The sequence below is a fragment of the Staurois parvus genome, unplaced genomic scaffold, assembly GCF_062004578.1.
Source record: "Staurois parvus isolate SC_StPar_1 unplaced genomic scaffold, SC_StPar_1.0 ptg000354l, whole genome shotgun sequence".
Classification (NCBI taxonomy): Eukaryota; Metazoa; Chordata; class Amphibia; order Anura; family Ranidae; genus Staurois; species Staurois parvus.
The window spans coordinates 2,524,968-2,552,787 of NW_028318150.1; the positions used below are offsets into that span (position 1 = coordinate 2,524,968).

Consider the following 27,820-nt stretch of genomic DNA (forward strand, 5'->3'; position numbering starts at 1 on the left):
ATTTTACATTGTTTAATTCTTTCTTAATAGTGTGTTTAATAAAGCTATATAGTTTGCTCTGTACAGCCCATGCATTGAAGGAGTTAATTTTATCCCCAAGTATTTAAGTTTTTTATTCTGCCATACAAAGGAAAATGCAGGCTGTAATGCATGTTTTTCCTTTCGTTCCACCAATGTAAGTTTTGATCCATGCATTATATTTGGTAAAGTTTACCTTGGATTGGGGACATAAAGTGCATAGGTCGCAACTATATGATCTGCCCTGTATATCTGTATTAGACCATATTGAAGCTACTAAAGATTCAAAAGAGAAGATGAATAATATGGGTGACGGGGCATTCTTGTCTAGTCCCATTTATACAGCTGAAAAGCTTGAGACAGGCTGCTATTAATCTTTACTTTTGCTATAGGCTGTATGTATAAGGATGCTATCCTTCGCATCATCTTGGGTCGCATGTCTGGAGCATTTAGTCTCAGACATGAATCCTCAGTCTACCCTGTCAAACACTTACTCCATGTCTATTGACAGAAGTAAGACTTGGGATCCCTTCCTCCTTGCCTGATTAATAAGGAGTAATGTCCTAAGACCATTACCCTTACCCTCCCTCCTTGGACTAAAGCCAACTTGATCTCTGCATATACAAAGTGGCAATGAAGGCTTTAATCTGTTTTTAGTATTTTTGCATATACTTGCATATATAGTGAGGTCCATAAATATTGGGACATCAACACAATTCTAACATTTTTGGCTCTATACACCACCACAATGTATTTGAAATGAAACGAACAAGATGTGCTTTAACTGCAGACTGTCAGCTTTAATTTGAGAGTATTTACATCCAAATCAGGTGAACGGTGTAGGAATTACAACAGTTTGCATATGTGCCTCCCACTTCTTAAGGGACCAAAAGTAATGGGACAGAATAATAATCATAAATCAAACTTTCACTTTTTAATACTTGGTTGCAAATCCTTTGCAGTCCATTACAGCCTGACGTCTGGAACGCATAGACAACACCAGACGCTGGGTTTCATCCCTGGTGATGCTCTGCCAGGCCTCTACTGCAACTGTCTTCAGTTCCTGCTTGTTCTTGGGGCATTTTCCTTTCAATTTCGTCTTCAGCAAGTGAAATGCATGCTCAATCAGATTCAGGTCAGGTGATTGACTTGGCCATTGCATAACATTCCACTTCTTTCCCTTAAAAAACTCTTTGGTTGCTTTTGCAGTATGCTCTGGGTCATTGTCCATCTGCACTGTGAAGCGGCGTCCAATGAGTTCTGAAGCATTTGGCTGAATATGAGCAGATAATATTGCCCAAAACACTTCAGAATTCATCCTGCTGCTTTTGTCAGCAGTCACATCATCAATAAATACAAGAGAACCAGTTCCATTGGCAGCCATACATGCCCACGCCATGACACTACCACCACCATGCTTCACTGATGAGGTGGTATGCTTAGGATCATGAGCAGTTCCTTTCCTTCTCCATACTCTTCTCTTCCCATCACTCTGGTACAAGTTGATCTTGGTCTCATCTGTCCATAGGATGTTGTTCCAGAACTGTGAAAGTTTTTTTAGATGTTGTTTGGCAAACTCTAATCTGGCCTTCCTGTTTTTGAGGCTCACCAATGGTTTACATCTTGTGGTGAACCCTCTGTATTCACTCTGGTGAAGTCTTCTCTTGATTGTTGACTTTAGCACACATACACCTACCTCCTGGAGAGTGTTCTTGATCTGGCCAACTGTTGTGAAGGGTGTTTTCTTCACCAGGGAAAGAATTCTTCTGTCATCCACCACAGTTGTTTTCCGTGGTCTTCCAGGTCTTTTGGTGTTGCTGAGCTCACCGGTGTGTTCCTTCTTTTTAAGAATGTTCCAAACAGTTGTTTTGGCCATGCCTAATGTTTTTGCTATCTCTCTGATGGGTTTGTTTTGTTTTTTCTGCCTAATGATGGCTTGTTTCACTGATAGTGACAGCTCTTTGGATCTCATCTTGAGAGTTGACAGCAACAGATTCCAAATTCAAATAGCACACTTGAAATGAACTCTGGACCTTTCATCTGCTAATTGTAATTGGGATAATGAGGGAATAACACACACCTGGCCATGGAACAGCTGAGAAGGCAATTGTCCCATTACTTTTGGTCCCTTAACAAGTGGGAGGCACATATGCAAACTGTTGTAATTCCTACACTGTTCACCTGATTTGGATGTAAATACCCTCAAATTGAAGCTGACAGTCTGCAGTTAAAGCACATCTTGTTAATTTCATTTCAAATCCATTGTGGTGGTGTATAGAGCCAAAAATGTTAGAATTGTGTCAATATCCCAATATTTATGGACCTGACTGTATCTGTTTTTTTCATGATATCGGTCTGTAAGTCATGGGCAGGGTAGGGTCTTTTCCCTCTTTGGGTATAAAAGTAATAAGTGCTAAAAGTGATTCATTTCTTATGATCCTATCTTCCCCTATAGTATTTAGATATCTAAAAAATAAAGGAAGCCGCTTATTTTGAAATTTCTTATAATATCCTATAGAGTAACCTTCTGGTCCAACAACAAAAAAGAAACATTCCCAGCTCTAACTTGCCAGCCTGCAAACAAACCGAATTAACCTAACGGTATGCGTTAAAAACAGGGGTTTAGTTAGCACACATTTGCAAACACATGCGTAAGCTACAGAGCCTAGTCACGGCACCCCAGTATTCTGTAGTTCCTAACTCTACAAATTTTGAGAGCCCCCATAGTAGGGCACATGTATTTAATGGATAGACCAAGGGCATGTGAACCTGAGGGAGCCCACCCCATCTTAAAGGTACAGGAGTGCACTGGACACCCAGCATGTAGCACAATGGCAGCTAAGGTGTCTAGTGTGCCCCCTCAACCAACAATTCAACAGTTCAAAAAATGGCCACTGTCCCAGTCTATAACTGGCCTTCACAGCAAAGAGCACATGGAAGGGCGACACATATCAAACAACAAAAAAGAAACATTCCCAGCTCTAACTTGCCAGCCAGCCTGCAAACAAACTGAATGAACCTGTCTAACCGTATGCGTTAAAAACAGGGGTTTACTTAGCACACATTTGCAAATATATGTGTGCTTGCATGGAGCTTTAACAGGCAATTCAAAAAACATCAGCAGATTAGTGGATGCACATGGTGAAGTGAAGGGAGAGTGCTTTTACTTGTTTCTGAATCAGATATTCTGATAAAAGGTGAAAATGGTTTGAATTGCTGACAATATTTTTACACAGCTTACTGAAGATATACCAGAAGTGCTTCATCCTTAGTCACACTCCAGAGGTACACAAGAGCATTGTGTAACCCAAATGTAGTGTAAACATTTAAGTCCCTGCATTATGGGGAATAGACCCATCCAGTTTGTTGTCTGGGTGTTTATCCATCTCCTGTGTATCTGGCAGTATGTTTTATAAGTGGGGAGGTAGCCTGGCTCAAAAAAGGCTTGTGGCTGTGGTATAAGCGTTTTAGAATTATATTGCAGGCTGCCACTGGATATTTGAGCCCTTTTCTGTGGTTCCACACTGAAGAGACACTAGTTGTTTATGTGCTGTCTGTAATAATAATGATATGCTACACCATATAAAATGTCAACATGTACTGTGTAAAAAAATAAATCTAGTTAATAGAAATGTAACTGACAGAGAGGGAGGTTTCAACAGAACCACTATCTCTGCAAAAGCTTCAGTTAGTACATCATGTAAGGAATGAAGAATGAATGGGCCAGTGGAAGGAAAGTCACTGTTGCACATGGTTTTGATATGAGTAACACACTTTGCATGGATTACTTGTAATGAATGACTTCTGAAGAGAGGCACAGGAGAAGGAATTTTAGGAGCAGAGTTTAGGCTTGATTCCCCGTGCATGCGCACCTTGCATATTAGTGCCTAAGATTACACTGAAGAATGCACAGGATTGCACTGGATCTCTGTCAGGACTGCTCTTATTGCACTTAACAGATATAACAAAACACTATATTTAACAGGTCAATGGGGCAAATAGTTAATTGTTAGAGTTTAGCATGCCAGTACAACATGGAACATTTTAAATACTGATGCACAATTTGTAAAATTCATAATTTTATTTATCCTCCATATTTTTTTTAATTAAGGGTGGCACAACAATATTAGACTCCTAACCAAAAAGTCTATTGTATCTCTGTGTGTTTTAAATACTGTATGTCTGGCTTTCGTGTGGTTGTATGATAAATCTATGTATACCTTGTTAATCTCCTGAGAAAGTGGCCAATATCGAGCACAAAATGCACCGGCAATTTGCTTTTCTCTCTCTCTTCGTATGTAGAAGATCTTTTGGGCATCCTTGTAGATATGTAAAGTGTATGATACTATGCAGGAAGGATAGAGAAATACAGTGAATGAAATATTGTATTAATGCTGTGCCAACATTAATAATTAAAATCTTTATGGAGTATAAATAAAATTATGAATTTTACAAGTCCGTATTGTACAGGGTGCGGCAACATAACTTCCTTTTTTCAAAATGCAATAAAACCCATTTTATGAATCAGAATTGTTTTTATTGTCTTTAATAATGTAAGTACATATCTAAAGTTCTGTTTTACACCGTTTTGAAAATCATATCAGGTAGGTGACGCCCCCCATTGTCCATACACTGAATAAGCCGATTTCTGGCGTTTTTCATGACCCTTATCAGCATAACAGTGGGTATGTTGGCAATTTCTGCGCGGATGTTTTGTAGGGTCCTTGCGCGCAGAACGCTGCGGGGATCACGAGATTGAAGCTCTCACTGCTTCGATCTTCTCAGGTGATCTGATGGGTCGAGGGACTCCAGCTCTTCGTCTTGTCGTACTCGCGGTTTGTCTGAACGTAGTGACCCACGTAACAATTGATTTCCAGTCCAGGACACTGCCCAACGGGGCTACATTGAAGCGATGTCGGAAGGCGCATTGGTTTGCGATCACAGAAAATCAGTTTGAAAAGTAGGCCTCTACGGCAAACGCACGCTGTTCACTGTTCCAACGCATGATGACTGACCTGGAAGAGAACGAAAACTTTAGAACTACGTCTGTCGTCTGAGACCCCGCTATGGCCGCTACAGCCTGAATGGCACGCATTTCAAAAAAGGAAGTTATGTTGCTGCACCCTGTATCTTGATACCTAAAACAAAATCTCATGTTGTTTTATTGGTGTGGTAATTTCTCTAGGAAGTGTTTGTACCTATCCTATAATGGTTCCAATACCCTCCTGAATTTCATTTTCGTTTTCTAATTGTGGTAGGGTTTATATATACAGTCATCCATTTGTGTTTTAAGGCAGCTAAATTGTTGTCTTCTGTTTGTAAATCTGCAGAGAGAATATTTGGTATGATACCTAGATACAGGTTAATGAGACATGTAAGCCGACAGGAAGGTGGACAGTCTTGGCTGCAGATGACGCACAGATCTTTTAATAATGTTCTATAGTGTTCAGAGTAGACAAAGCTCATAGCATCTACCCTTCCTGTCCCTTCAAATGAGATGAACATTTACAGCAGCTGTGATATTTCATAAGCGCAGCTGTTTATCTCATTTGTTTTAGAGAGCCTTCCTCCTCTAATAGATCTTTCATTTTAAGCACATCTTGTAAGTGATGTTTATTCAATAGCATTTAATAAATGTCCATGGTTTGTCTTCGGAGGATGGCATTTAATTCAGCATATAGAAACAGAACATAAAACCACTCAGACAATGCTTCAAAGTGTTCTCATTCCAGGGCCAGGCAGAACACAGCTGGCTGAGACACTGGTCCAGCTACAAACTGTGCACTTCTCTATGAATGCTTTGTCATTGCTAAGGATATTGCTGTCAGAATATTAGTCAAAGATGCTGAAAAGTGCCTAAAGAATTATCATAGCAGGTAGTCTGATCCCACGTGTCATTTTAGAAGCTAAATCTGGAAATTGGCTTGGCATTATACTGCCTGCTATGGGTAACGCACACTTTCTCTGTCAAACACATATACATGTGACGTATGTTGATAGGCAGAAAGATGACAGATTTGTTTATCCTTTTTCCCAGCACCCCCTTGTAAGCTGGCCATTTGACAAAACCTGTAAAACGTGACCATATTATAGACCATTACAGTTTTCAGGGCTACAAAAGTCACAGCTCTTCAGCCACAATGGGAGCAGCTGGAGTGTTAGCACAGTCATTGTGAATAATGCTCTTTGCAATTTTGCCCCATTTTTACCTTGTTAGCTGCCTCATACAGGTAGGTTAAGATATGTCACTGCTGTACTTGGAGATCCTACAATAACCATCTTTTAGAGAAGTGACATGATAATGGCTAAGGTAAAGGCTATGGGCTCCTCACTCTCTAGGGACACATGCTGAAGGAATTCACTGATGAGACAAAATTGTATAGTAGATGCATTTGGAACGCTGAAAAATAAGGGCTCCTCTGTAGAGAAGGGAGAAATGCATATCAAGCACAAGAGAAGAGAGAGAAGTGAATGAAAGCACACTTTTATTAACAGTGAGTGGCTTTTAAGAGCGAGTGCCTTCAGCATAGCATTCTCCCCTGGGGACATTACAGTCTTACATGGATTTTTGGTGGATTATATACATATACTGTGCTGCATCTAAGGATAGGGCTACAAGTTAAAAATGCTAAGACAAAAAAAAGACATCCCCCAAGATCACATTCTCACTAATTCCAGCCATTTTCATACAGGAGAAGGTAAAGCAAGTGTAGCCAATATTGCCTTGTGGTGTTGATTTCCAAAAAGAATGTCCCAAACACCCAGAGATACACACAATCACTCTGTGTCTGTCTGTCTCTCTCTCTCTCGGTTGGTTCCTAAGCCCCAAGAACCAGATTAATTTCTATATGTGTGCACCCCTCTCTGTTCAACAGAATCTGGTGGTTTAGACTGGTTTCGGTTGAATGATCCTGCTGGTTAACCAGAATGTGATCAGCACATGCAGCCAATGGCTGCAGCACTGATCGGTGTATTCTGACGGGAAAGTAGTCCACTATCAGATTACAGTAGCACAGCAGAGAGATTTCTGTATCCATATCACTTGTGTGGATCCGTGAAGCTGTCAATTTTTTTTTTTTGTGCAGCCCACTGGTTGAATAGAAGCAAACTTTCTGTGTATACCCAGCTTTAGGTATTGCCGGGCCCAAATTCATTCACCTTGGGAGTGGCAGTGTGCTTTGTCCAGTCAAAATACTGACTTTCAGAAAGGTCTGTATTTGCAGATTGTTGGGAGCTCCACTGGTAAATCCAGTGGGAGGGCAGAAGTGCTAAATGTGACCTTCAACATCAGAAAGTTAGTGCTAGATAGTGAGAATGTTAGGATGTTGCATTTTTACATTCAGCAGGAAAATATATTTTCAGTTCACTTGAGAGATGTTGGTGCTACACTGTACTGCTCCAAATGTGGTAATAGGAAGCTTACATGACCTAGGGTGGCTATAAATGACACAATCTCACCCCCCCCCATACAATACTGGTAAGGATCAGTCCATTAAAGGATACACCAGTGGCTCTTAAGGAGCACTTCCAAACAGTTGTGATTAACCCTCACTGAATGGGCAAATTTCTTTCTGGACACCATTCTCAGGACAACATCTACTTGTCTATAACCATTCTTAACCTGAATAGTGGATGTGCATGACACATGAGACACAGGCATAAGTCAGATTAATGATCAGAATCATCCTCTTCAAATTTTCACAGTGGTGTAGTGTTTAGCAAAATTGTTGCGCTGAATGTTCAATAATTGCTGAGGTTTATATATGCTTTTTTTTTTTTCATTCGGTAGTGGCAATAAAGGTTTGAGCTGAGCACACTATACAAGACACTGATGTGAAAAATGTGCTACCTTCTCAGTATAAAATGAAATGAGAAGCTCGCTTATTGCTTTGACCTTGCAGCTGACCTTGTGATTGTCTTTTGATGACAGGAGGAAATGGCTGAGCTCAAGGCACAGCTGTACCTACTAGAAAAGGAGAAAAAAGCTTTGGAACTAAAGTTGAGCACACGAGATGCCCAGGAACAGGCCTACCTGGTTCATATTGAGCACCTCAAGTCTGAAGTGGAAGAACAGAAAGAGCAGAGGATGCGGTCACTGAGTTCAGCCAGCAGCAGCAGCAAAGACAAGATGGGAAAGGTGAGACCACAGATTAGGTTTTCACAAAATAGCTTTACATTTTTATTAGGTCTGTTTAGAGCATAGAACCACCTAGGCATACTTCCTTGTTAGGAGCCCCCTTCACCTTCGCAGGAACAAAGGTTCCACAATGCTATAAATAAATGAGGGGCCCATAGAACTATTGAAAGGAATCTTTGATGGAAGTACCAAGGAACAGGAGATTCTTAGACAAGGCTTTTTGGTAAGGTGTACAGTATTGAGAGGTTTTTTTTTTTGTTGCAATATTTAGGAAAAGAGTGGGCTTTGTGAGCTATTTACTGGGGTTGTAGGGGGATTGGAAAACTGACCTAGCAGATTTCCCTCTAACCTGACAAGACACAGAGGAGCTGATTTACTAAAACTGGAGAGTGCAAATCTGGTGCAGCTCTGCAGGGTAGCCAATCAGCTTCTAACTTCAGCTTCTTCAGTTAAGCTTTGACAAAAAAACCTGGAAGCTGATTGGCTTCTATGCAGAGATGCACCAGAGTTTGCACTCTCCTGTTTCAGTAAATCAACTCCTCTGTGTCTTGTGATACTTCCTTTGTGGTTTTAAAGGGATCTGTTTCTTTTCTCAGAATATCTGTATCTGTGCTAGTAAGCCATTTATTTAATATATAAATCAAGTGCTTCGCTGCCACTAGCTGTGTGTTGTGTTAATAATACATGAATGATGTTACATATTTTATTATCACACAGGAATCCATAGAAGGTTCTGCATTATCCTTGTCTGATCTAAGAACGTACAATGACAGTGAACTTACATCAGAACTCACCAGTGCACTGAAAAGGTAAGTGTGCAGACTGCAGAGTCGGTAACAAAGCAATTGGAGTAGTGACCCAAAATGACAGATTCCAAATTTAAAGAGTAACTCTACTTTTGTTGAGAAAAAACATTCCCCTTTACTTGATCTATGTACATTGCATTGATTTTAACAAACGTTGTTGCAGATTCCTACCTTTTGTTGTTCTGAAGGAGTAGTTGTTTGTGTCCATGTGCAGAGTGAATCTGTATGGGAGTGGTTTCATAATTATCAGTTGCTGTACTTGCAGGGTCTGCACCCCTTTAAATGTGAATTCCCTGCAGGAGTATCACACCAAAATGACATTTTTGTTGCAGGGGATGCTCAAAATTTCACTTGTATCTTGGAGCAGACTTATGAGAAAATCCATAAGCCAATCACACAAGCATGAAAATGCATTTCTGGGGGGTGTTCTGTACACATTCTATGTGCAGAACTCCTCCAGGTAGTCATTATTGCATTGCATTTTACAGAAAATAACAGCACTGCAAATTGGGAAAGTGGCATTACTCTTTAAGTACCTGGATCAGTGGGTTTTTCCTCAATACCATCAGTTTAACTTCAGTTTGAGACACTCCTGAGATTATTCAAAATTCATTGATGGGTACATTTGACCCCATTCTGACTTGCATTTGACCTGCTTCAAACAGCTTTATCATTCCCATAGAGTTGGCTATATAGGGTACATTATCCAACAAAGTGCTATTATGCTTTTTGCAAAAGTATTGGGCCAGCTTTCCAAATCATTGGATTCATGTGAATCAAGCACCTAGGCATGCAGACTGCTTCCACAAACATTTGTGAAATAATGGGTCGCTCTCAGGAGCTCAGTGAATTCAAGCGTGGTACCGTGATAGGTTGCCACCTGTGCTATAAGTCCATCCATGAAATTTCCTGGCTACTAAATATTCCACAGTCAACTGTTAATGGTATTACAATAAAGTGGAAGCAACTGGGAACAACAGCAACACAGCCACGAAGTGGTAGGCCACGTAAAATGACAGAGCGGGGTCAGTGCATGCTGAAGTGCGCAGAAGACGCCCACTGTCTGCAGAATAAATAACTACAAACCTCCAAACTGTGTAGAGAGCTTCATGGAATGTGTTTCCATGGCCGAGCAGCTGCATCCAAGCCTTACATCACCAAGTGCAATGCAAAGCATCGGATGTAAAGCATGCCACCACTGTACTCTAGAGTGAAGTGTGTTCTCTGGAGTGATGAATCACGCTTCTCTGACAATCCAATGGACGTATCTGAGTTTGGTGGTTGCCAGGAGAATGGTACTGGTCTGACTGCATTATTCCAAGTGTAAAGTTTGGTGGAGGGAGAATTATGGTGTGGGGTTGTTTTTCAGGGGTTGGGCTTGGCCCCTTAGTTTCAGTGAAGTGAACTCTTAAGACGGCAGCATACCAAGACATTTTGGACAATTTCATGCTCCCACCTTTGTGGGAACAGTTTGGGGATGGCCTCTTCTTGTTCCAACATGACTGTGCACCAGTGCACAAAGCAAGGTCCATAAAGACATGGATGAGTGAGTTTGGGGTGGAAGAACTTGACTGGCCTGCACAGAGTCCTGACCTCAACCCTATATAACACCTTTGGGATGAATTAGAGCGGAGACTGCAAGCCAGTCCTTCTCATCCGACATCAGTGCCTGACCTCACAAATGCACTTCTGGAAGAATGGTCAAACATTCCCATAGACACACTCCTAAACCTTGTGGACAGGCTTCCCAGAAGAGTTGAAGCTGTCGTAGCTACAAAGAGTGGGCTAACTCAATATTGAACCCTACGCACTAAGACTGGGATGCCATTAAAGTTCATGTGCATGTAAAGGCAGGCGCCCCAATACTTTTGGCAATGTAGTGTACTTATCTTTATGTATGTTGCTGTGAATCACTAGGTAGGATGTACTTCAATGTGAAGAAAGCTGCTGTCTGTCCTTGCAGTGCATTTTCATAGGAACCAATCAGGGCAATGAATTGGGTCCAGGGGTCTGTATGATCTGCCATTTACAGGATCCCCACAAAATCAGGTCCTTGTAGAGGTCTTCATGTCTCTAACAGTCGGGTGATGTAAAAATTTGTAAAAAAAAAAAGATGGGAGCGGCCTGAGCCATGAAAAGATCTTTCCAAACTACAAACATCTGTGGTCATGAGGATGACACAATAAAATTAGTTTGTGGAGTGTGCATTGCTTATATATTCACTGACTCGTCTATATGTACAGGTGTGTATTAAGTTGGAGCAGTTAGTGTGGTCTGTTACACGTTCATGGAGAAGTGGTTTGCTGCTGAAAATAGAAGAGTAATTGGCTATCACAGGACAGATCCTGTAATCTCTTCCTTTGCTCTGTTATATTTTTTGAGGTCAGGCAGTCCATAGTGTGTCCAGTGGAGTCACAGCATGTGCCTTCTAATGTATCCTTGGAAGGAACAGAGCAGGTCAGACCAAGATCTTTACAGTACTCAACTAGGAAACAACTTTGTGACTTTTATAATGACTTGAAGTGATATTAAAGGCAATATTTTTTTTTAAATAACAAACACTTTGTTTTTTGTACAGAGCACCCCCAATCCTCCTTTTCTCAAGTTCCCCGCCGGTGCTCCTGGCCCCTCCCTTCTGCCTAGTGCCCCCAGAACAAGCAGCTTACTATGTGTGCACCCAAGCAGGCTCGCTCCCGAGCTGCTGCTCTGCATGTCCTTTTACACACAGAGCCATGGTTAATTTCCACCCCCTCTCTGTCCTCATTGGCTCACTGGCTGTGATTGACAGCAGCCATTGAGGAGAGGGAGTCCCCAGAGATCCGAGGCTCTTGTGCACATCACTGGATCGTGATGGGGCTCAGGTAAATATTGGGGGGGCTGCTGCACACAGAAGGTTTTTTTTACCTTCATGCATATAATACATGAAGATAACAAACCTTGAGCCTTTACAACCAATTTAAAGATACATCTTTGTCATGCAGTTCCCATCCGTGGATAGCACCACATGGTTGATGTACAGCCATTTTCCATTTGAACTATATGATATCTTAATTTAAACAAAGTAACTGGCAGGGAAATATATACATACTGTGATTGCTTGTAGTTATAGGTAAAAAAAAATTGTTTCCAATTCTGAGTACTACCTAAAGAGACCGTAGGCATCAATACTCCCCCCCAATCAGCCAGTGATTAGTTGCCAGGTTTGGTTCCTTCAGTGACATGATTGAACCGACGTCGAGAAAATCACAAAGAATTAAGTACTAGGCCATTGTGTGTATTAACAAAAAGGCACACCTATATTTACATTTTTACCATGCCATCAGTAAATAGATTTACACATTTTTAGGCAGATTTATTTTAAATTCCCAAGGAAATAATAAAATTGTTTTTGCATGCAGGCACAAGCTATCTGTTTTTTAATGGCTAGCTCAAAACTGATTTGTCTCTAGCGCAACAGTGGCATTTCAGTACCCCCACCCCCTTTAGACTTGCAGATGTTGGAAGCAGAATGCAGCATCCCTGATGTCTTGCTTATTTCCAGTCCTGATCTGGAGACATGCTTTCTAAACTGTGCTTTAGTAAACAGGACTACTAATTTTGCTCTCCCAGAATACTGTATAAAATCTCAGAAAACCCCAATTATTATATAAATCAGAACAGAGCATATAAATATATTGAAAGCATTCTGAGACATATACATATAAAGCAAAATACGTAAATAAAGTCCACACAATCCAGGAATTAAAAGTTCAAAAAAGATGATCAAACAACACAGTAAGGATTCAGAATATTCAAGGTCTCCACCTCTTGGACTGACCATCACCAAAACTGGACCACCTGAAATGTACTTAATTCTGAAAGTGGAGCTGAAGAGACCCCATCACGAACACTGGACACCTTAGATATGATGTTTTAATAGCATCGTGTACAATGTTTCCGAGCCATTGATCTGTTCAGGGCCCATCTGACTTTTAAACACTATCAGTATGTTATATGATTTTTATTTGCTTTTAGAATTAATAAGCAAGCCTCACCTCATTTTATGAAACCATTTGATGCTTTGAAAATGCGGGAAACACCTTTTTGATTTGAGGATAGCCCATTTGAAAATTTCCTTTGGAGAATATTGAGCACCCTTTAACTTTCACGGTTTGTGATCTCTAGTGATTATGTAAGTGCAGCACAGCATAGCATGGAATCAGCATGGCAGAACATAGCATGGAATCCGAGGTATAAGGAGCAGAAGGCTTCCTTGTCCGTCATTGCAGCGCAGTTACAGGCAGACTCTCTAATGTAATTTACCTTGGCCAGCGATGATGGCTCTTCAAGTACAGGAAATGAAAAGACAGGCGTATAGTATACTCTTTAACCACTTCCAAACGGGACACTTTTACCCCCTTCCTGATCAGGGCAATTTTCAGCTTTCAGCGCTATCACACTTTGAATGACAATTGCGCGGTCATGCCACACTGTACCCAAATTAATTTTTTACCATTTTTTTGAGACAGATAAAGTTTTATTTTGGTGGTATTTATTTACTGCTGGGATTTTTATTTTTTTTGCTATGTAAATGATAAAGTCCAAAAATTTTGAAAAAAAGTGTTTTTTTTTTTTAAATTTTGCAAATAAATAATATTTCATCATAAATCTTGGCCAAAATGTATTCCATTATCTTTTTAGTAAAGATACTACTTGTGGGGGGTGATGAAGATTTTTTTTTTTTTTTACACTGATTGCTTTTACACCCATATAGGATGTAAAAGCAATCATTTCTCTTTCTCTCTGTCTGCATTCTTGCAGTCATTGAGAAATACAAAGTGAGCTGTGATTGGTCACAGCTTGTCACATGGTACAAGGCTGTTGTGAATAGCCTTGTACCATGTGACCTCTGTGATCATTCACAGATTTCACACGTAGTAAGCAATGATGTCACAAGTGACATCTTGCTTGCTACTTTGCATGTGATCACTGATTGGCCAATCAGTGACCACATGATCGGGACCTCGTACAGAGGTCCCGTCCGACAATCGGTGTTTCACTGTGTCCGGAGGACACAGCGGGCACCGGATTGCGGTGCTGCTCGCTCCCAGGGAGCGCGCACAAGCAGGGTGCGGGGAGGCCGTTTATAAACGGCCACCCGACCCTGCACTGCCACCGTCCGGCTGTTTATATACAACGGCTGGTCGGGAAGTGGTTAAAGCATATATTTCTGGGGATATTCTGGGGAATCCATAAAGACTTCCTAAGACTCTTTAGATTTCTGTCATGCCTCTGCACAAAAAATGTCGGTGCAGGTGACAGATTCATGTACATATACTGCTCAGAAACCCCCATGTGTTTTCGCCACAGTCAGGACCTCTTCCTCTGCATATCTCTCTGTTAGCCCATAGAGATGTGAACCAAGTCTAAGCAATATTTATGTATTCAAATTAAATTAGTGAATTGATCCGAATGTGTTTTAGGATGCTTACCTACCTACCCTTTAATAATTGTCTGGATGATAGCAGAGCTGAGTACATTTTTTCTTCAAAAGAGTTAATTTTATATTCACATTTTCTCCTGGTATCCCAGATATTCCTACACAGTGCTGGCATTCACACAAAATGTAGCTGGTCTTCTAGCTGTTATGGTTGAAGTCTGAAATATCAATTTCTGCCTTCTCCAGAAAATGTAATTTTAAATCTCCTCTGTCTCCGTGATGAATTTTAAATTACAGTGTTTGCTTCCTGATGTTCCATTCCAGTGACTGTGCAGAGTGCGGCACACAGCGGGCTTATCATATGAAAATGTTTTTACCCAAGCATAGGCAATCGCTTTGTCGCCTACTTTGTCATACTTTTCCATCAGCTTTTTAGGACTTGCTGCTGCTACACAGAGTTTTCACAATATGTCTCAGTACGTCCTCTTTATTTTGAATCTTGGATATCATGGTGTTCATAATTCACACTAAGGCCTCACATGCCTGAAATAAACTGTCGGAAATTAGTGGTGAGGGGCTAGCAGCTTAGTCAGTGCTCAGTCAGGTTTTTATTGCAAATTAAAGAAATAGCCATCACCTTAAAGTGTTACTAAAGTCTGAAATTTGTTTTCAGTTAAAATAACAAACATATTATACTCACCTGCTCTGTGCAGTGATATTGCACATACCGGCTCCAATCCTCCTCTTCTGGGGTCCCCCGTCAGTGATCTTGGTTCCTCCTTTTATTTGTGTGTCCCCAATAGCAAGCTGTTTGCTATAGGGACAAACGCTGCATGCACGCTCCCAACCTGTGTGTCTAAGGAGCTGCGCTCCATAGACATACACGGTCGGACTTAGCCCGGCCCCTCACTTCCTCTTCACTACATTAGATTGACAGCAGCAAGAGCCAATGGCTCCTGCTGCTGTTCGAGCCCCTGTGTGAGGAGGAAGACAGGGGAGAAGAGATGCAGCTGTTCACAGAGCCGATCTCTTCTCCCCTCTTCGCACAGACAAATAGAAAAAAAATATTTTTACCTAATTGGAAGTAATGCATTAAGTTAAAAAAAAAGTTTTTAGGTTTAGTATCACTAATTCAGCTCTCACACCTGCACTTCTCTTATATGGACTAGAGCAGTTGTCTCCAAGCTGCAACCCAGGGGCAGGATGCTCCCCTTTGCTTGCTTTTATCTGGCCGTTGGGCACTATTCCATCCAATGACACCAACAGTTGGGCATGTGTCCTTCCATTGATACCAGCAATTGAGCATATGTCTTCCCACTGACACAGTTCCTTCTAATTACATCACACTTCCTTCCAGTGACACCAACCATGAAGCACAATTCCTCGTAATAACTCAACAATGGGGCACAATTCCTCATAATGACTCAACAATGGAGAACAAATCCTCCCACTGACACCAGCAACAGTACTGGGGCACTATTTCTCCCACTGACACCAACAATGGGGCTTTGTTTACTCCCACTGACACCAGAACATTTTCAACTCCCACTGGCCTCAGTCTGCCTCCAGACCACCCCCCCCCCTTTCCCCGACCTCTGGACTAGGGCAATTTTTAGATAGACCTGTTTATGTGGCATTTACTTTGTCATTACTTATGTAATACCAAAGTATGCAATATGTTGTTTTTTGCAACAGAATTATAAAAATGGCAACAAAACTATAAACAAATTAACTTTTTTCTTTTTGACCAGTGTTTAAAAAAAATGGTGTTACTCTAGAAAGTATTCGTTTTCATCTGTAATTTTTCCTGCTTAGAATGGCACTAAAATTGTGATTCTGGTACAAAGCATTGTAAAGTTACTTACAGATGATTTTGACAGCGGCAGCTTCTAGAACTGCTGTATTTGCACAGCAACTTCCTGCTTTCATTTTAAAGCTAGGAATTGGCAGGAACGGGAGGGGTGAATGTGCAACAGCCGGGCAAAAGAAATGGGCGTGCTACACACTACCCGTGTACTTTAACTTTTTTTTATTCTGTGTAGCACACCTGGTGTTCTCTACAGGTTAAACACTATGGGTGGAATTTATGAAACGTGAAACAGACACAATCTGAAACTGCTGTCATGGCAACCAATCCACTTCTAACTTCAGCTTGTGCAGTTAAAGTGGTTGTAAACCTCAGACATGAAATATGAACAAAGCATATCCTTCTATAGTGTGTACTGATCTCAGATAAGAGCACTAAGTGTCATTTCTGTCTGCTGCTTCGTTCCTCTGCTATCAGCATGAATCACTTCTGACAAGTTTTCCTGACACCAAGAGAAAAGTGGTGATGAGGAGGGACCTCCAGCAGATTGACGGCCTCAGCTTTGTTCCTGTGAGCTGTGTAAAGCGGGTGTGTCCCCCCTTCAGCTCTCCGCCTTCTTTTTTCTTTAGAAATTCAGCACTTTGAACTGGTGTAGAGAAGACTGCAGATAGACAGGTACACTTTATGTAGGAGGATTTGTTTAACCACTTGCCGACCGCGCATAGCCGAATGACGGCAGCACCGCGGCCGGCTAGTTCTGGGTGGACGTCATATGACGTCCTCCCAGAACGCGCTCTCCTGCGCGCCCCAGGGGGCGCGCACCCAGCGATCTCCGTGATCGCTGTGTCCTACGGACACAGCTGATCACGAGATGTGGTGAAAGGCCGATCCCACCGGCCTTTTACCACGTGATCAGCGGTGTCCAATGACACACTGATCACAGGAAAATGCAAGTGCCGGTTCTCGGCTGCACTTTCCTCACGCTGTCAGATCGTGAGGAAAGTACTGCCGAGAACCGGCAGTTGTCAGAGCGGGGATTGGCACCGATCATCAGGGCACTGATGATCAGTGCCCTGATGATCGGTGCCCAGCAGTGACCCCCGCAAGTTCCTCCCAGCAGTGCGCCCACTAGCCCCTCCCACCCATGCCCAGCAGTGCCCCCACCTGTGCCCAGCAGTGCCCCCACCTGTGCCCAGCAGTGCCCCTACCTGTGCCACTCTGCAGTGCCACCTACCTGTGCCCAGAAGTGCCACCTACATGTGCCAGCAGTGCCACCCATCTGTGCCCACCCACCTGTGCCCACCAGTGCCACCCACCTGTGCCCACCTGTGCCCACCCACCTGTGCCCACCCACCAGTGGTGCCCACCAGTGCCGCCCACCAGTGCAGCCCAGCAGTGCTGCCAGTCAGTGCCACCAGTCAGTGCCCAGGGGTTGTGCCAGTCAGTGCCGCCAGTCAGTGCCCAGAAGTGATGCCAGTCAGTGCCGTCTATCAGTACCCATAATCAGTGTCACCTATCAGTGCCGCCTATCAGTGCTGCATATCAGTGCCGCCTATCCGTGACCCCTAATTAGTGCTGTCTATCAGTGCCGCCTATCCGTGCCACCTCATTAGTACTGCCTATCAGTGCCCTTTAGTGCTGCCTATCAGTGCCCATCAGTGCCGCCTATCAGTGCCCATCAGTGCCGCCTCATCAACGCAAATCAGTGAAGAAGAAAAAATACCTGTTTGAAAAATTTTATAAAAGAAACAAATAAACTTTTTTTTTTTTTTCAAATTTTTTGCACTTTTTTAAATTTATAGCGCAAAAAGTAAAGCGCCCAGTGCCGATTAAATACCACCAAAAGAAAGCTCTATTTGTGAGAAAAAAATGATCAAAATTTCATATGGGTACAATGTTGCATGACGGCGCAATTGTCAATCAAAGTGCGGCAGCGCTGAAAGCTGAAAATTGGCCTGGTAAGGAAGGGGGTATAAGTGCCTGGTAGGCAAGGGGTTAATCTCTATATCACCTGAGGAAAGTAACTTCATTGGGTGTATGTAAGGGTTTACAACCACTTTAAGCTTTGGAAATGAAAAATATAAACTGATTTGTTGCTATGCACAGCTGCGTTTGAAAAATTCCCCTCTAGGTATTAATTGCAAAGGTGTTAGTTTAATATATTTGCAAATCTACATGGAAGCCATACAGCCTCATCAAGGATCCTCAGTATAGTGTACACTCTAACCCTAATTTAACAAAGCTCCCATCCCGGGACATATGGAGCTATAAATATACTAAAGGCATGTGTACCTGGCGGCAACTATTTCCTCCTTGAGAGTGCAGAGAGACACACCAGGTTGTTGGGGACCACACTACGATAGGGGGGCTTTGACAAGGCAGTGTGGCTTCTACATAGATTTTCAAATGTAGAGGGAAATTTGCCAAGACTGGAGCAGCCAGAATCTAGAACAGCTGTGCATGACAGCCAGTCAGCTTCTAGCTTTCATTTTCAAAGCATCTCTCTAAGCATAACAAATTGAAGCCAGAAGCTGATTGGCCACTATGCACAGCTGCTCCAGATTCAGTCTTCTATGGTCTCAGTAAATTCTTTGCACACCCTTCTATGCTGACAGTGTGGGACAGGATGTTGAATGTTAGGATTTTTATCAGTCTGTGTCCCCAGTGGGGAAATTTTCGCTTTATAATTTTGAATAGAGTAAGGAATATTTATACCCCTTTACAGGGTTTTTTTTTTTCATCTGTGTTATCTTAGAGTAGCTTTCCTCAACCTTTTCAACACAGAGGAAACCCAATAATGCTCCATTCTTAAGGAACCCCTGCTAAAAAGTCTTATATCTACAATTCATGCTGCATTAGTGTGATGGTCAGTGGGAAGAATGCTCCTTACACTTGTCTAGAAAGAGCAGTGGTGTTAGTGAGAACCTATCTAAAAGGCAGAAATTGCTCAAGGAACCCCTAGCAACCTGTGGAGGAACCTTGGAACCCTTATTGAGAAACCCTGTCTTTAGAATCATCCCTTCCCTTTCTGTTCTGTAAACACAAAAGGAAGTGAAAGGAAATGTTTACAGAAATACCCTTTTGTGTTTTAATGGTTTTTATTAACTTTTGTAAACAATTTAACAAGGAGTAGAGCAAAAGACACGTTCATGCAGGGGCTATCAGTGGTACATAAAAAATAGAGATCAGTATTGTAACTCCAACAATGCAAGAGGCGTGCCCACATAGGGGCTATCAATGGCACATAAAATAGAAAAACGGTGATAAAACACCAACAAAAATTGCTAGCCAAAGGCCAATATCTATCGCCTCACATAATCAAACAAAAAAAGAAAGAGGGAAAAAAGAGTAAAGAAGGAAGAAGAAAGCAAGACCAAAAGCAGGGATCTGGGAACGCATTTACCATGCAGCGTCATAAACCCAGACTAGCCGGGGGGAGCGTGGGAAAAGCATATGTCAACCATGGCTCCCATATTTTAAAACATTTTCATTGGGAGTCGTTACGGATACTCGACATCTGTTCATTGAGCATCAGAGTGGTCATACAGTCCCGCACCCCTGAAGAGGGACATACGGGCTCTTTCATGCCTGGGCAATTGTTCTAATGGCAGACAGAAACAGATAGGAAGCCAACTTCTGCTGATGAGCCAACAGGCCCGGTATGGGACAGTGAAGCCAGAAATACCCTTTGAACATGTTACATGATTCACCTGTATTTATGGAGCCTCCCCTCTCTGTGACAGCGAGCAGGGTTCTCCACACCCGCTGTCACTGTTTGAAAAAATTGCAGTTGTGCGGGACTCCATCCACATGGCTGCATCATTCATTCAGTTTCCTGTGCATGCACAAACTTCAGCTACCATCAGCCTTTGCAGCTGACAGCCTGTAGTACTGAATGGACCATGAGGTTACAAGCCCTACAGCTTGTAAACAGTCAGCCCCTATGCAGGTATGGGTTGAAAGTTGCAGGAGTCTGGCATTGCACCCCTGATCCACTGATCATGGGTACACTGCTTTCCAGGCTCCTTAAGGAAAAAATAAATGCACATTTTTTTCTTGCAAAATTATGTACATTTATTTTCTAAAAATGTGAATTTATCCTTTAAACATAAACACTTCTTTGAACATTGTATTAGTTTGCAGCAGGAAATAAGAATTGTGGTTAATATGGGATTTCTGCAGCCGTAAAATATCTAGTGCTGCCGATCACAACAATAAAAGGGTCTCTGGGGCTGTTGTTTAAAGTGTTACTTAAACCATGACCCTGCATTCACTATATCTTGTCTCCCACAGTATACAGAACATGGAAATGAAATTATTTTAGTAAATATAAACTGCTAAATACCCTTTCTCATCAGTAGTATATAGCAGTCTTGTGACTTCTATCAGTGTCCAGCTGAGCACTGGTTAAAGCTTGTAGAAGTTTTCATTCTGCTCTGACTGTCCTATGAGGCTGCATGACCCTGACCCTTGGTCTGGACAGTGCTGATTGGCCCTGTGCTGATCACATGCACTGTCCCAAACAACAAAAAAGTCTCTAGCCACACGCACTAAACTGAGCATGTGCAGAGTGACTCCCAGAGCTTTGTACTATCAGCAGATGGATTGGGAACAGTAGAAGTGGAGGATCAGAGAAGACAAGATCAAATGGCCTTTTTTACACAGTGTGGAAGATTAACCCCTTACGTTCACATTGAGATATGACAATCAATTCCCAACACAGGGTGGTTACTGTTGGGACATAAACATCGCTCCAAAGAGCCACGTCCTATTTCAAATAGTATTAAAAGAAAAAACCCTCATGGACTTTATAGGCAATACAACAATAGTTCATAAACAAATATCACTTTATTAAGCATACATAGACGTAAAATGATACATACAATTCTAAAATTATTACAGAGTATGTATTAACCCTGTAACATACACCAATGTATAATCAGTGCAGATATATGTACTGCTAGTAGGTCCTGCAGTAAAAAATATACCGCGACTCGGCAAGGGTTTAAGAGAGGATACTCTGATAGTAAATGCAATAGCTCAACATGTTTCGCGATAATATCGCTTCTTCGGGAGCTATGAGGAGAATTCTATATAAAAAGATATAAATTGGTAAGCATGCATTCTATATACTTCCAGATGTACACATATCAGACCAGTTAGATACAGTGGGGATCGAAAGTTTTGGCACCCCAGCTAAAAATGTGTATTAATGTGCATAAAGAAGCCAAGGAAAGATGGAAAAATCTCCAAAAGGCATCACATTACAGATTAGACATTCTTATAATATGTCAACAAAAGTTAGATTTTATTTCCATCATTTACACTTTCAAAATAACAGAAAACAAAAAAATGGCGTCTGCAAAAGTTTGGGCACCCTGCAGAGTTAATATCTTGTACTGCCCCCTTTGGCAAGTATCACAGCTTGTAAACGCTTTTTGTAGCCAGCCAAGAGTCTTTCAATTCTTGTTTGAGGTATCTTTGCCCATTCTTCCTTACAAAGTCTTCCAGTTCTTTGAGATTTCTGGGCTGTCTGTCACGCACTGCTCTTTTAAGGTCTATCCATAGATTTTCAATTATGTTGAGGTCAGGAGATTGTGAAGGCCATGGCAAAACCTTCAGTTTACACCTCTTGATGTAATCCCCCGTGGATTTCGAGGTGTGTTTAGGATCATTATCCATTTGTAGAAGCCATCCTCTCTTTAACTTCAGCTTTTTCACAGATGGCATCAAGTTACCATCCAAAATTTGCTGAAATTTTATTGAATCAATTTTTCCTTCTACTCATGAGATGTTCCCTGTGCCACTGGCTGCAACACAGCCCCAAAGCATGATTGATTCAACCCAATACTTAACAGTTGGACAGAGGTTCTTTTCATTAAATTCTGTGCCCCTTCTTCTCCAAACGTACCTTTGCTCATTCCAGCCAAAAAGTTCAATTTTAACCTCATCGGTCCACAGAACTTGTTTCCAGAATGCATCAGGCTTGTCTATATGTTCATTTGCAACGTTCAAACGATGATTTTTGTGGTGAGGACGTAGAAGAGGTTTTCTTCTGATGACTTTTCCATGAAGACCATATTTATACAAGTATCTCTTTATAGTGGAATAGTGTACCACAACTCCAGTGTCTGCCAGATCTTTCTGGAGGGATCGTGCAGTCAAACGTGGGTTTTGAATTGTTTTTCTCACAATCCTGCGAGCTGTTCTGTCTGATATTTTTCTTGGTCTTCCAGATCTTGCTTTAACTTCCACTGTTCCTGATGACTGCCATTTCTTAATTATATTCCAAACAGAGGATATTGACATCTGAAAACGCTTTGCTATCTTCTTATAGCCTTCTCCAGCTTTGTGAGCGTCAACTATTTTCAGTTTCAGTTTTCTAGACAACTGCTTAGAAGAACACATGGTGCTGATTGTTGGGGCAAGGTCAGATGAGTCTGCGCATTTAAAACCTTTGAGCTTGACATCACCTGGTCTTCCCAGACGATGATTGAGGACAATCCATGACACTGGCAGGTCTCAGCTTTGCCAAGGGGGCAGTGCATGCTATAAATTCTGCAGGGTGCCCAAACTTTTGCAGACGCCATTTTTTTGTTTTCTGTTATTTTGAAAGTGTAAATGATGGAAATAAAATCTAACTTTTGTTGACATATTATAAGAATGTCTAATCTGTAATTTGATGCCTTTTGGAGATTTTTCCATCTTTCCTTGGCTTCTTTATGCACATTAATACAAATTTTTAGCTGGGGTGCCCAAACTTTCGATCCCCACTGTAGCTAATTACCTTAAAGTACATGCATATGCACGAAGGCAATGGAAAGGAGCGTCCGGCCACACCATGAGGGGCCAATCGATGAGGGGATCCCCACAAAGCTCGAGGGGCAAATCGCATACTCCGCAACAATACCTGACACATAGAAAGTGTATAATAATTGAAAACAATGTAGTGGGGCCCTCCTCGATGATTAGTACCACTATAGTTTATATATCGATAGACTAACAAAAATCCAGTATTGTGTATGAAGGGGTCTCTACATGAAACACAAGAGGGGAGAGCAAATAATTATGCTGTGTTCAGTTTTTAGAACAAACTAGCAACATTAGCCCCCCCCTTCCACAAAACTGGGTTGCCAAATAGATAACCAGTAGCGGAAACGGTAGGGAGAAAAAGAACAATCGAGCCTTACTTGTATATAATAGATCAACAACACAGAATATAACTGGATACTAACATTTATAGGTAAAGTTGATCCAGGGAATATCCGATTGCCTCTCGGGGGACCAGGAAGGAATTTTTTTTTTCCCTGCAGGAGAAAATTGGATCATGCTTTGCTGGGTTTTTTGCCTTCCTCTGGATCAACTGTGGGTATAGGATTATAATTTTTTTTTTTAATGGTTGAACTGGATGGACTTTTGTCTTTTTTTCAGCCTGACTATTTAACTCTAGGTGGGCTCCCTATAATATGCAGTAAGATAATGTTCTTATTGGGATAGCCTGTTGATTTAGCTTGTGGTTCTTCCGGAGAGCATACCTACCCCAGCCATTCACGTGTCAATCTGTAAAAAGACACATGTATATATGACCCCATGGGTACATCCCAATCGTTAACATTAAATCCCAGTATTTATTATGGCAAATATTTCTTCTATTGTACCTGTTTAAAGATGAAACAGTACTTTGTCTTTAAGAGATATTAAGGCCACCCAGGAATGTGAAATGCCACCACTATCTCGTACACAGGGTCCCAATGTTGCCAAGAACCGCCCAATGTTGCCAAGAACCGCCCAACGCCACCACCCGCCCTCCCCATTTAAGGGATCCCAACACAAGACGCTCGCGCTGTCAGAAGGCGATGCATGACGTTACTGTACCCGAACATATACGGGCACGCATGCGCACTGCACACATGCACATCCCACCATAACTATGGCAGAGAGCGTGCATACAGGCGAAACCCAGTGCCCATTATGGACCACCACCGCATTAACCAGTAATGCCTATAGAGCACCTCGGCCAGGCCCCCGCCCGGCATGGGGATCCTGGTCGCGGCGTTACCAGCCACCCATTGATCATAGGGACCACGTACCCCTCCTCTCCACAAGTGCCCATCGCGCAGATGCATATCATATTGATCAACCTTCGCAATTATAATGAACATCATAAAAAATGTATTCCAAAATCAATAAAATGGCAACAATTTAAGAAAGATTTTTTGGTACTGGATTAAATTGGACAGCAACCTCATGCATCAGGAAGTAAGAAGATACAAAATAATACATATATAACTATGTCAATAACAACACTTCAATGGTACTGTCATATCCAAATGCCTAGAAATTAGCAGTACATATATCTACACTGATTATACATTGGTGTATGTTACAGGGTTAGTATATTCTCTGTAATAATATTATAATTGTATGTATCATTTTACGTCTACAGGTGAAACTCGAAAAATTAGAATATCGTGCAAAAGTTAATTTATTTCAGTAATGCAACTTAAAAGGTGAAACTAATATATGAGACTCATTACATGCAAAGCAAGATAGTTCAAACCGTGATTTGTCATAATTGTGATGATTATGGCTTACAGCTCATGAAAACCCCAAATTCACAATCTTTGAAAATTAGAATATTACATGCAATCAATAAAACAAGGATTGTACATAGAACAATATCGGACCTCTGAAAAGTATAAGCATGCATATGTACTCAGTACTTGGTTTGGGCCCCTTTTGCACCAATTACTGCCTCAATGCGGCATGGCATGGAAGCTATCAGCCTGTGGCACTGCTGAGGTGTTATGGAAGACCAGGATGCTTCAATAGCGGCCTTCAGCTCTTCTGCATTGTTCTGTCTCATGTCTCTCATCTTTTTCTTGGCAATGCCCCATAGATTCTCTATGGGGTTCAGGTCAGGCGAGTTTGCTGGCCAATCAAGCACAGTAATCCCACGGTCTTTGAATCAGGTTTTGGTGCTTTTGGCAGCGTGGGCAGGTGCCAAGTCCTGCTGGAAAATGAAGTCAGCATCCCCATAAAGCTCGTCTGCGGACGGAAGCATGAAGCGCTACAAAATCTCCTCGTAGAAGGCTGTGTTGACCCTGGACTTGATGAAGCACAGTGGACCAACACCAGCAGATGACACGGCTCCCCAAATCAACACAGACTGTGGAAACTTCACACTGGACATCAAGCATCTTGCAGTGTGTGCCTCTCCATTCTTCCTCCATACTCTCTGTCCTTCGTTTCCAAATGAGATGCAAAAGTTGCTCTCATCAGAAAAGAGGACTTTGGACCACTGAGCAACAGACCAGGTCCGTTTTTCTTTAGCCCAGGTAAGACGCTTCTGACGTTGTTTGTTGTTCAGGAGCGGCTTGACAAGAGGAATACGACATTTGAAGCCCATGTCCAGGATCCGTCTGTGTGTGGTGGCTCTTGATGCACTGACTCCAGCCTCAGTCCACTCTTTGTGTTAGTCCCCAACACTTTTGAATGGCCTTTTCCTGACAATCCTCTCCAGGCTGCGGTCATCCCTGCTGCTTGTGCACCTTTTTTTCTTCCACACTGTTCCCTTCCACATAACTTTCTATTAATGTGCTTTGATACAGCACTTTTGAGAACATCCAACTTCTTTTGAAATTCCCTTTTGAGGCTTTCCCTCCTTATGGAGGGTGTCAGTGATGGTTTTCTGCACAACTGTCAGGTCAGCAGTCTTTCCTATGATTGTGATTCCTACTGAACCAGACTGAGAGACCATTTAAAGGCTCAGGAACCCTTTGCAGGTGTTATGGCTTAATTAGCTGATTAGAGTGGGACACTTAGAAAATTAGAATATTGTGAAAAGGTGCAATATTCTAGGCTCAGAGATTGTGGATTTGGGGTTTTCATGAGCTGTAAGCCATAATCATCACAATTATGACAAATCACGGCTTGAACTATCTTGCTTTGCATGTAATGAGTCTATCTCATATATTAGTTTCACCTTTTAAGTTGCTTTACTGAAATAAATGAACTTTTGCACGATATTCTAATTTTTTGAGTGTCACCTGTATGTATGCTTAATAAAGTGATATTCTTTTATGAACATTGTTGTAGTGCTTATAAAGTCCATGAGGGTTCTTTCTTTTAACCCCTTAAGTTCCACAGTGAGTATAACCAGCATGCTTTACTACATATCCTGGGTAAATGCTCCTATCTCCACTCATAACTAGAACAACGCATTGACTCCTGCTGCTTTCACTGGGTAAATGCTCCTATCTCCACTAGAACAATGCATTGACTCCTGTTAATTTTGGAACAAATAGTGTATATATATTTTTGTATATGTTTACTAGTTCTCACCTCTAGCTGCACTCGTTTAATGACTGTAGTCTGGTCTGTTTGAGAAACATCCCCCCTATTCATGTGATCCTTATCAGTTTCTAACTGGGGCGGAGATGAGTGCTCATTTGACCATCTCCCTATAAATTTAGAACAGCTCATGGGGGGAGATCACTGATGGGGGGCACAGTCACTGATGGGGTGCTGCTTTTGTGTGAGTGCTGCGTTGATGGAGTGCTAAGAAGCAGTTAAACACAGCAGTTGAACTAAAGCAGGATAACTCAAGCAGCAGGAAGATACAACAACAGCAAGAAACTCTACTGCATGCTGGACAGACTGAAAGAAAACACCCTGGAAAAATTTCTTACAAGTCTGAGTCCCACTCTGTGTACCTTTTTTAATATGTCCCCTCTACTCCTCCTTTTCATATTACTTTCCTGCGTTCCCAAAATCTCACTTCTTTATCCCTCTGCTCCACCCCAAAACTTGTACATCTCACCCTCACTGCTACCATCTCCCTACTACTGCTCTCATCACCTCCTGCTGATACTTCACACTCCTGCTGACCCAAACAACAGGACTGGAAGGCATGTGCACTCGTGTACATCCCGCTCCCATGTTACTTTCCTCACCCTTCTTCTTCTCCTAACCTCTGGGGATATTTCCCCAAACCCTGGTCCTCCACTATTTCACCCCCACACCAGGCATCCTCTTTCTTCCGGGAATAGCCGCAATCCCCTCAATTTAATATCGGTCCCCGTGCTCCCAAAAACCACCCTCCCCTTTTTCAGGTGCGCTCTGGAATGCCCGCTCTGTCTGTAATAAGCTCACCTTTGTCCATGACCTTTTTGTCTCCCGCTCCCTTAACCTTCTAGCAATTACAGAAACCTGGCTCCAAGCAGCAGATTCTGCTTCCCCCGCAGCACTTTCCTATGGAGGCCTCATTTGGACCCACTCACCCAGACCCAGTGGTCGGAAAGGTGGTGGGTTAGTTTTCTTCTATCCCCACTGAGCACCTTTCAAGTCCTCCCTAACCCTCCCTCTCTATCCTTCTCTTCTTTCAAGACTTACTGCATCCGGCTGTGATCTGTCGGTCTCCTGGACTGGTGTCCCGCTTTCTTGATTATTTCTCTGCCTGGCTACCCTACTTTCTCTCCTCTAAACTACCCACTATCATTCTCTGAGATTTTAACATCCCTATTAATGTCAACGACCCGGCTACATCCCAACTCCTCAAAATAACCATCTTTTGCATTAGCACAGTGTATACAGTCCTCCACTCTGATGGGAATACATTAGACCTTGTTTTC

General features: G+C 42.1%; 1 protein-coding gene across 2 annotated transcripts in view; it reads left to right on the forward strand.

Moving 5' to 3' along the window:
- Positions 1-27,820, forward strand: part of MCC (MCC regulator of Wnt signaling pathway) — a 540,260-nt gene that overhangs the window by 486,514 nt on the left and 25,926 nt on the right. For both annotated transcript variants that reach the window (XM_089684729.1, XM_089684730.1), the window contains 2 exons: positions 7,949-8,155; positions 8,873-8,964. In XM_089684729.1, coding sequence (XP_089540855.1) covers positions 7,949-8,155; positions 8,873-8,964 — 299 coding nt within the window. The remainder of the gene's footprint in view (positions 1-7,948; positions 8,156-8,872; positions 8,965-27,820) is intronic.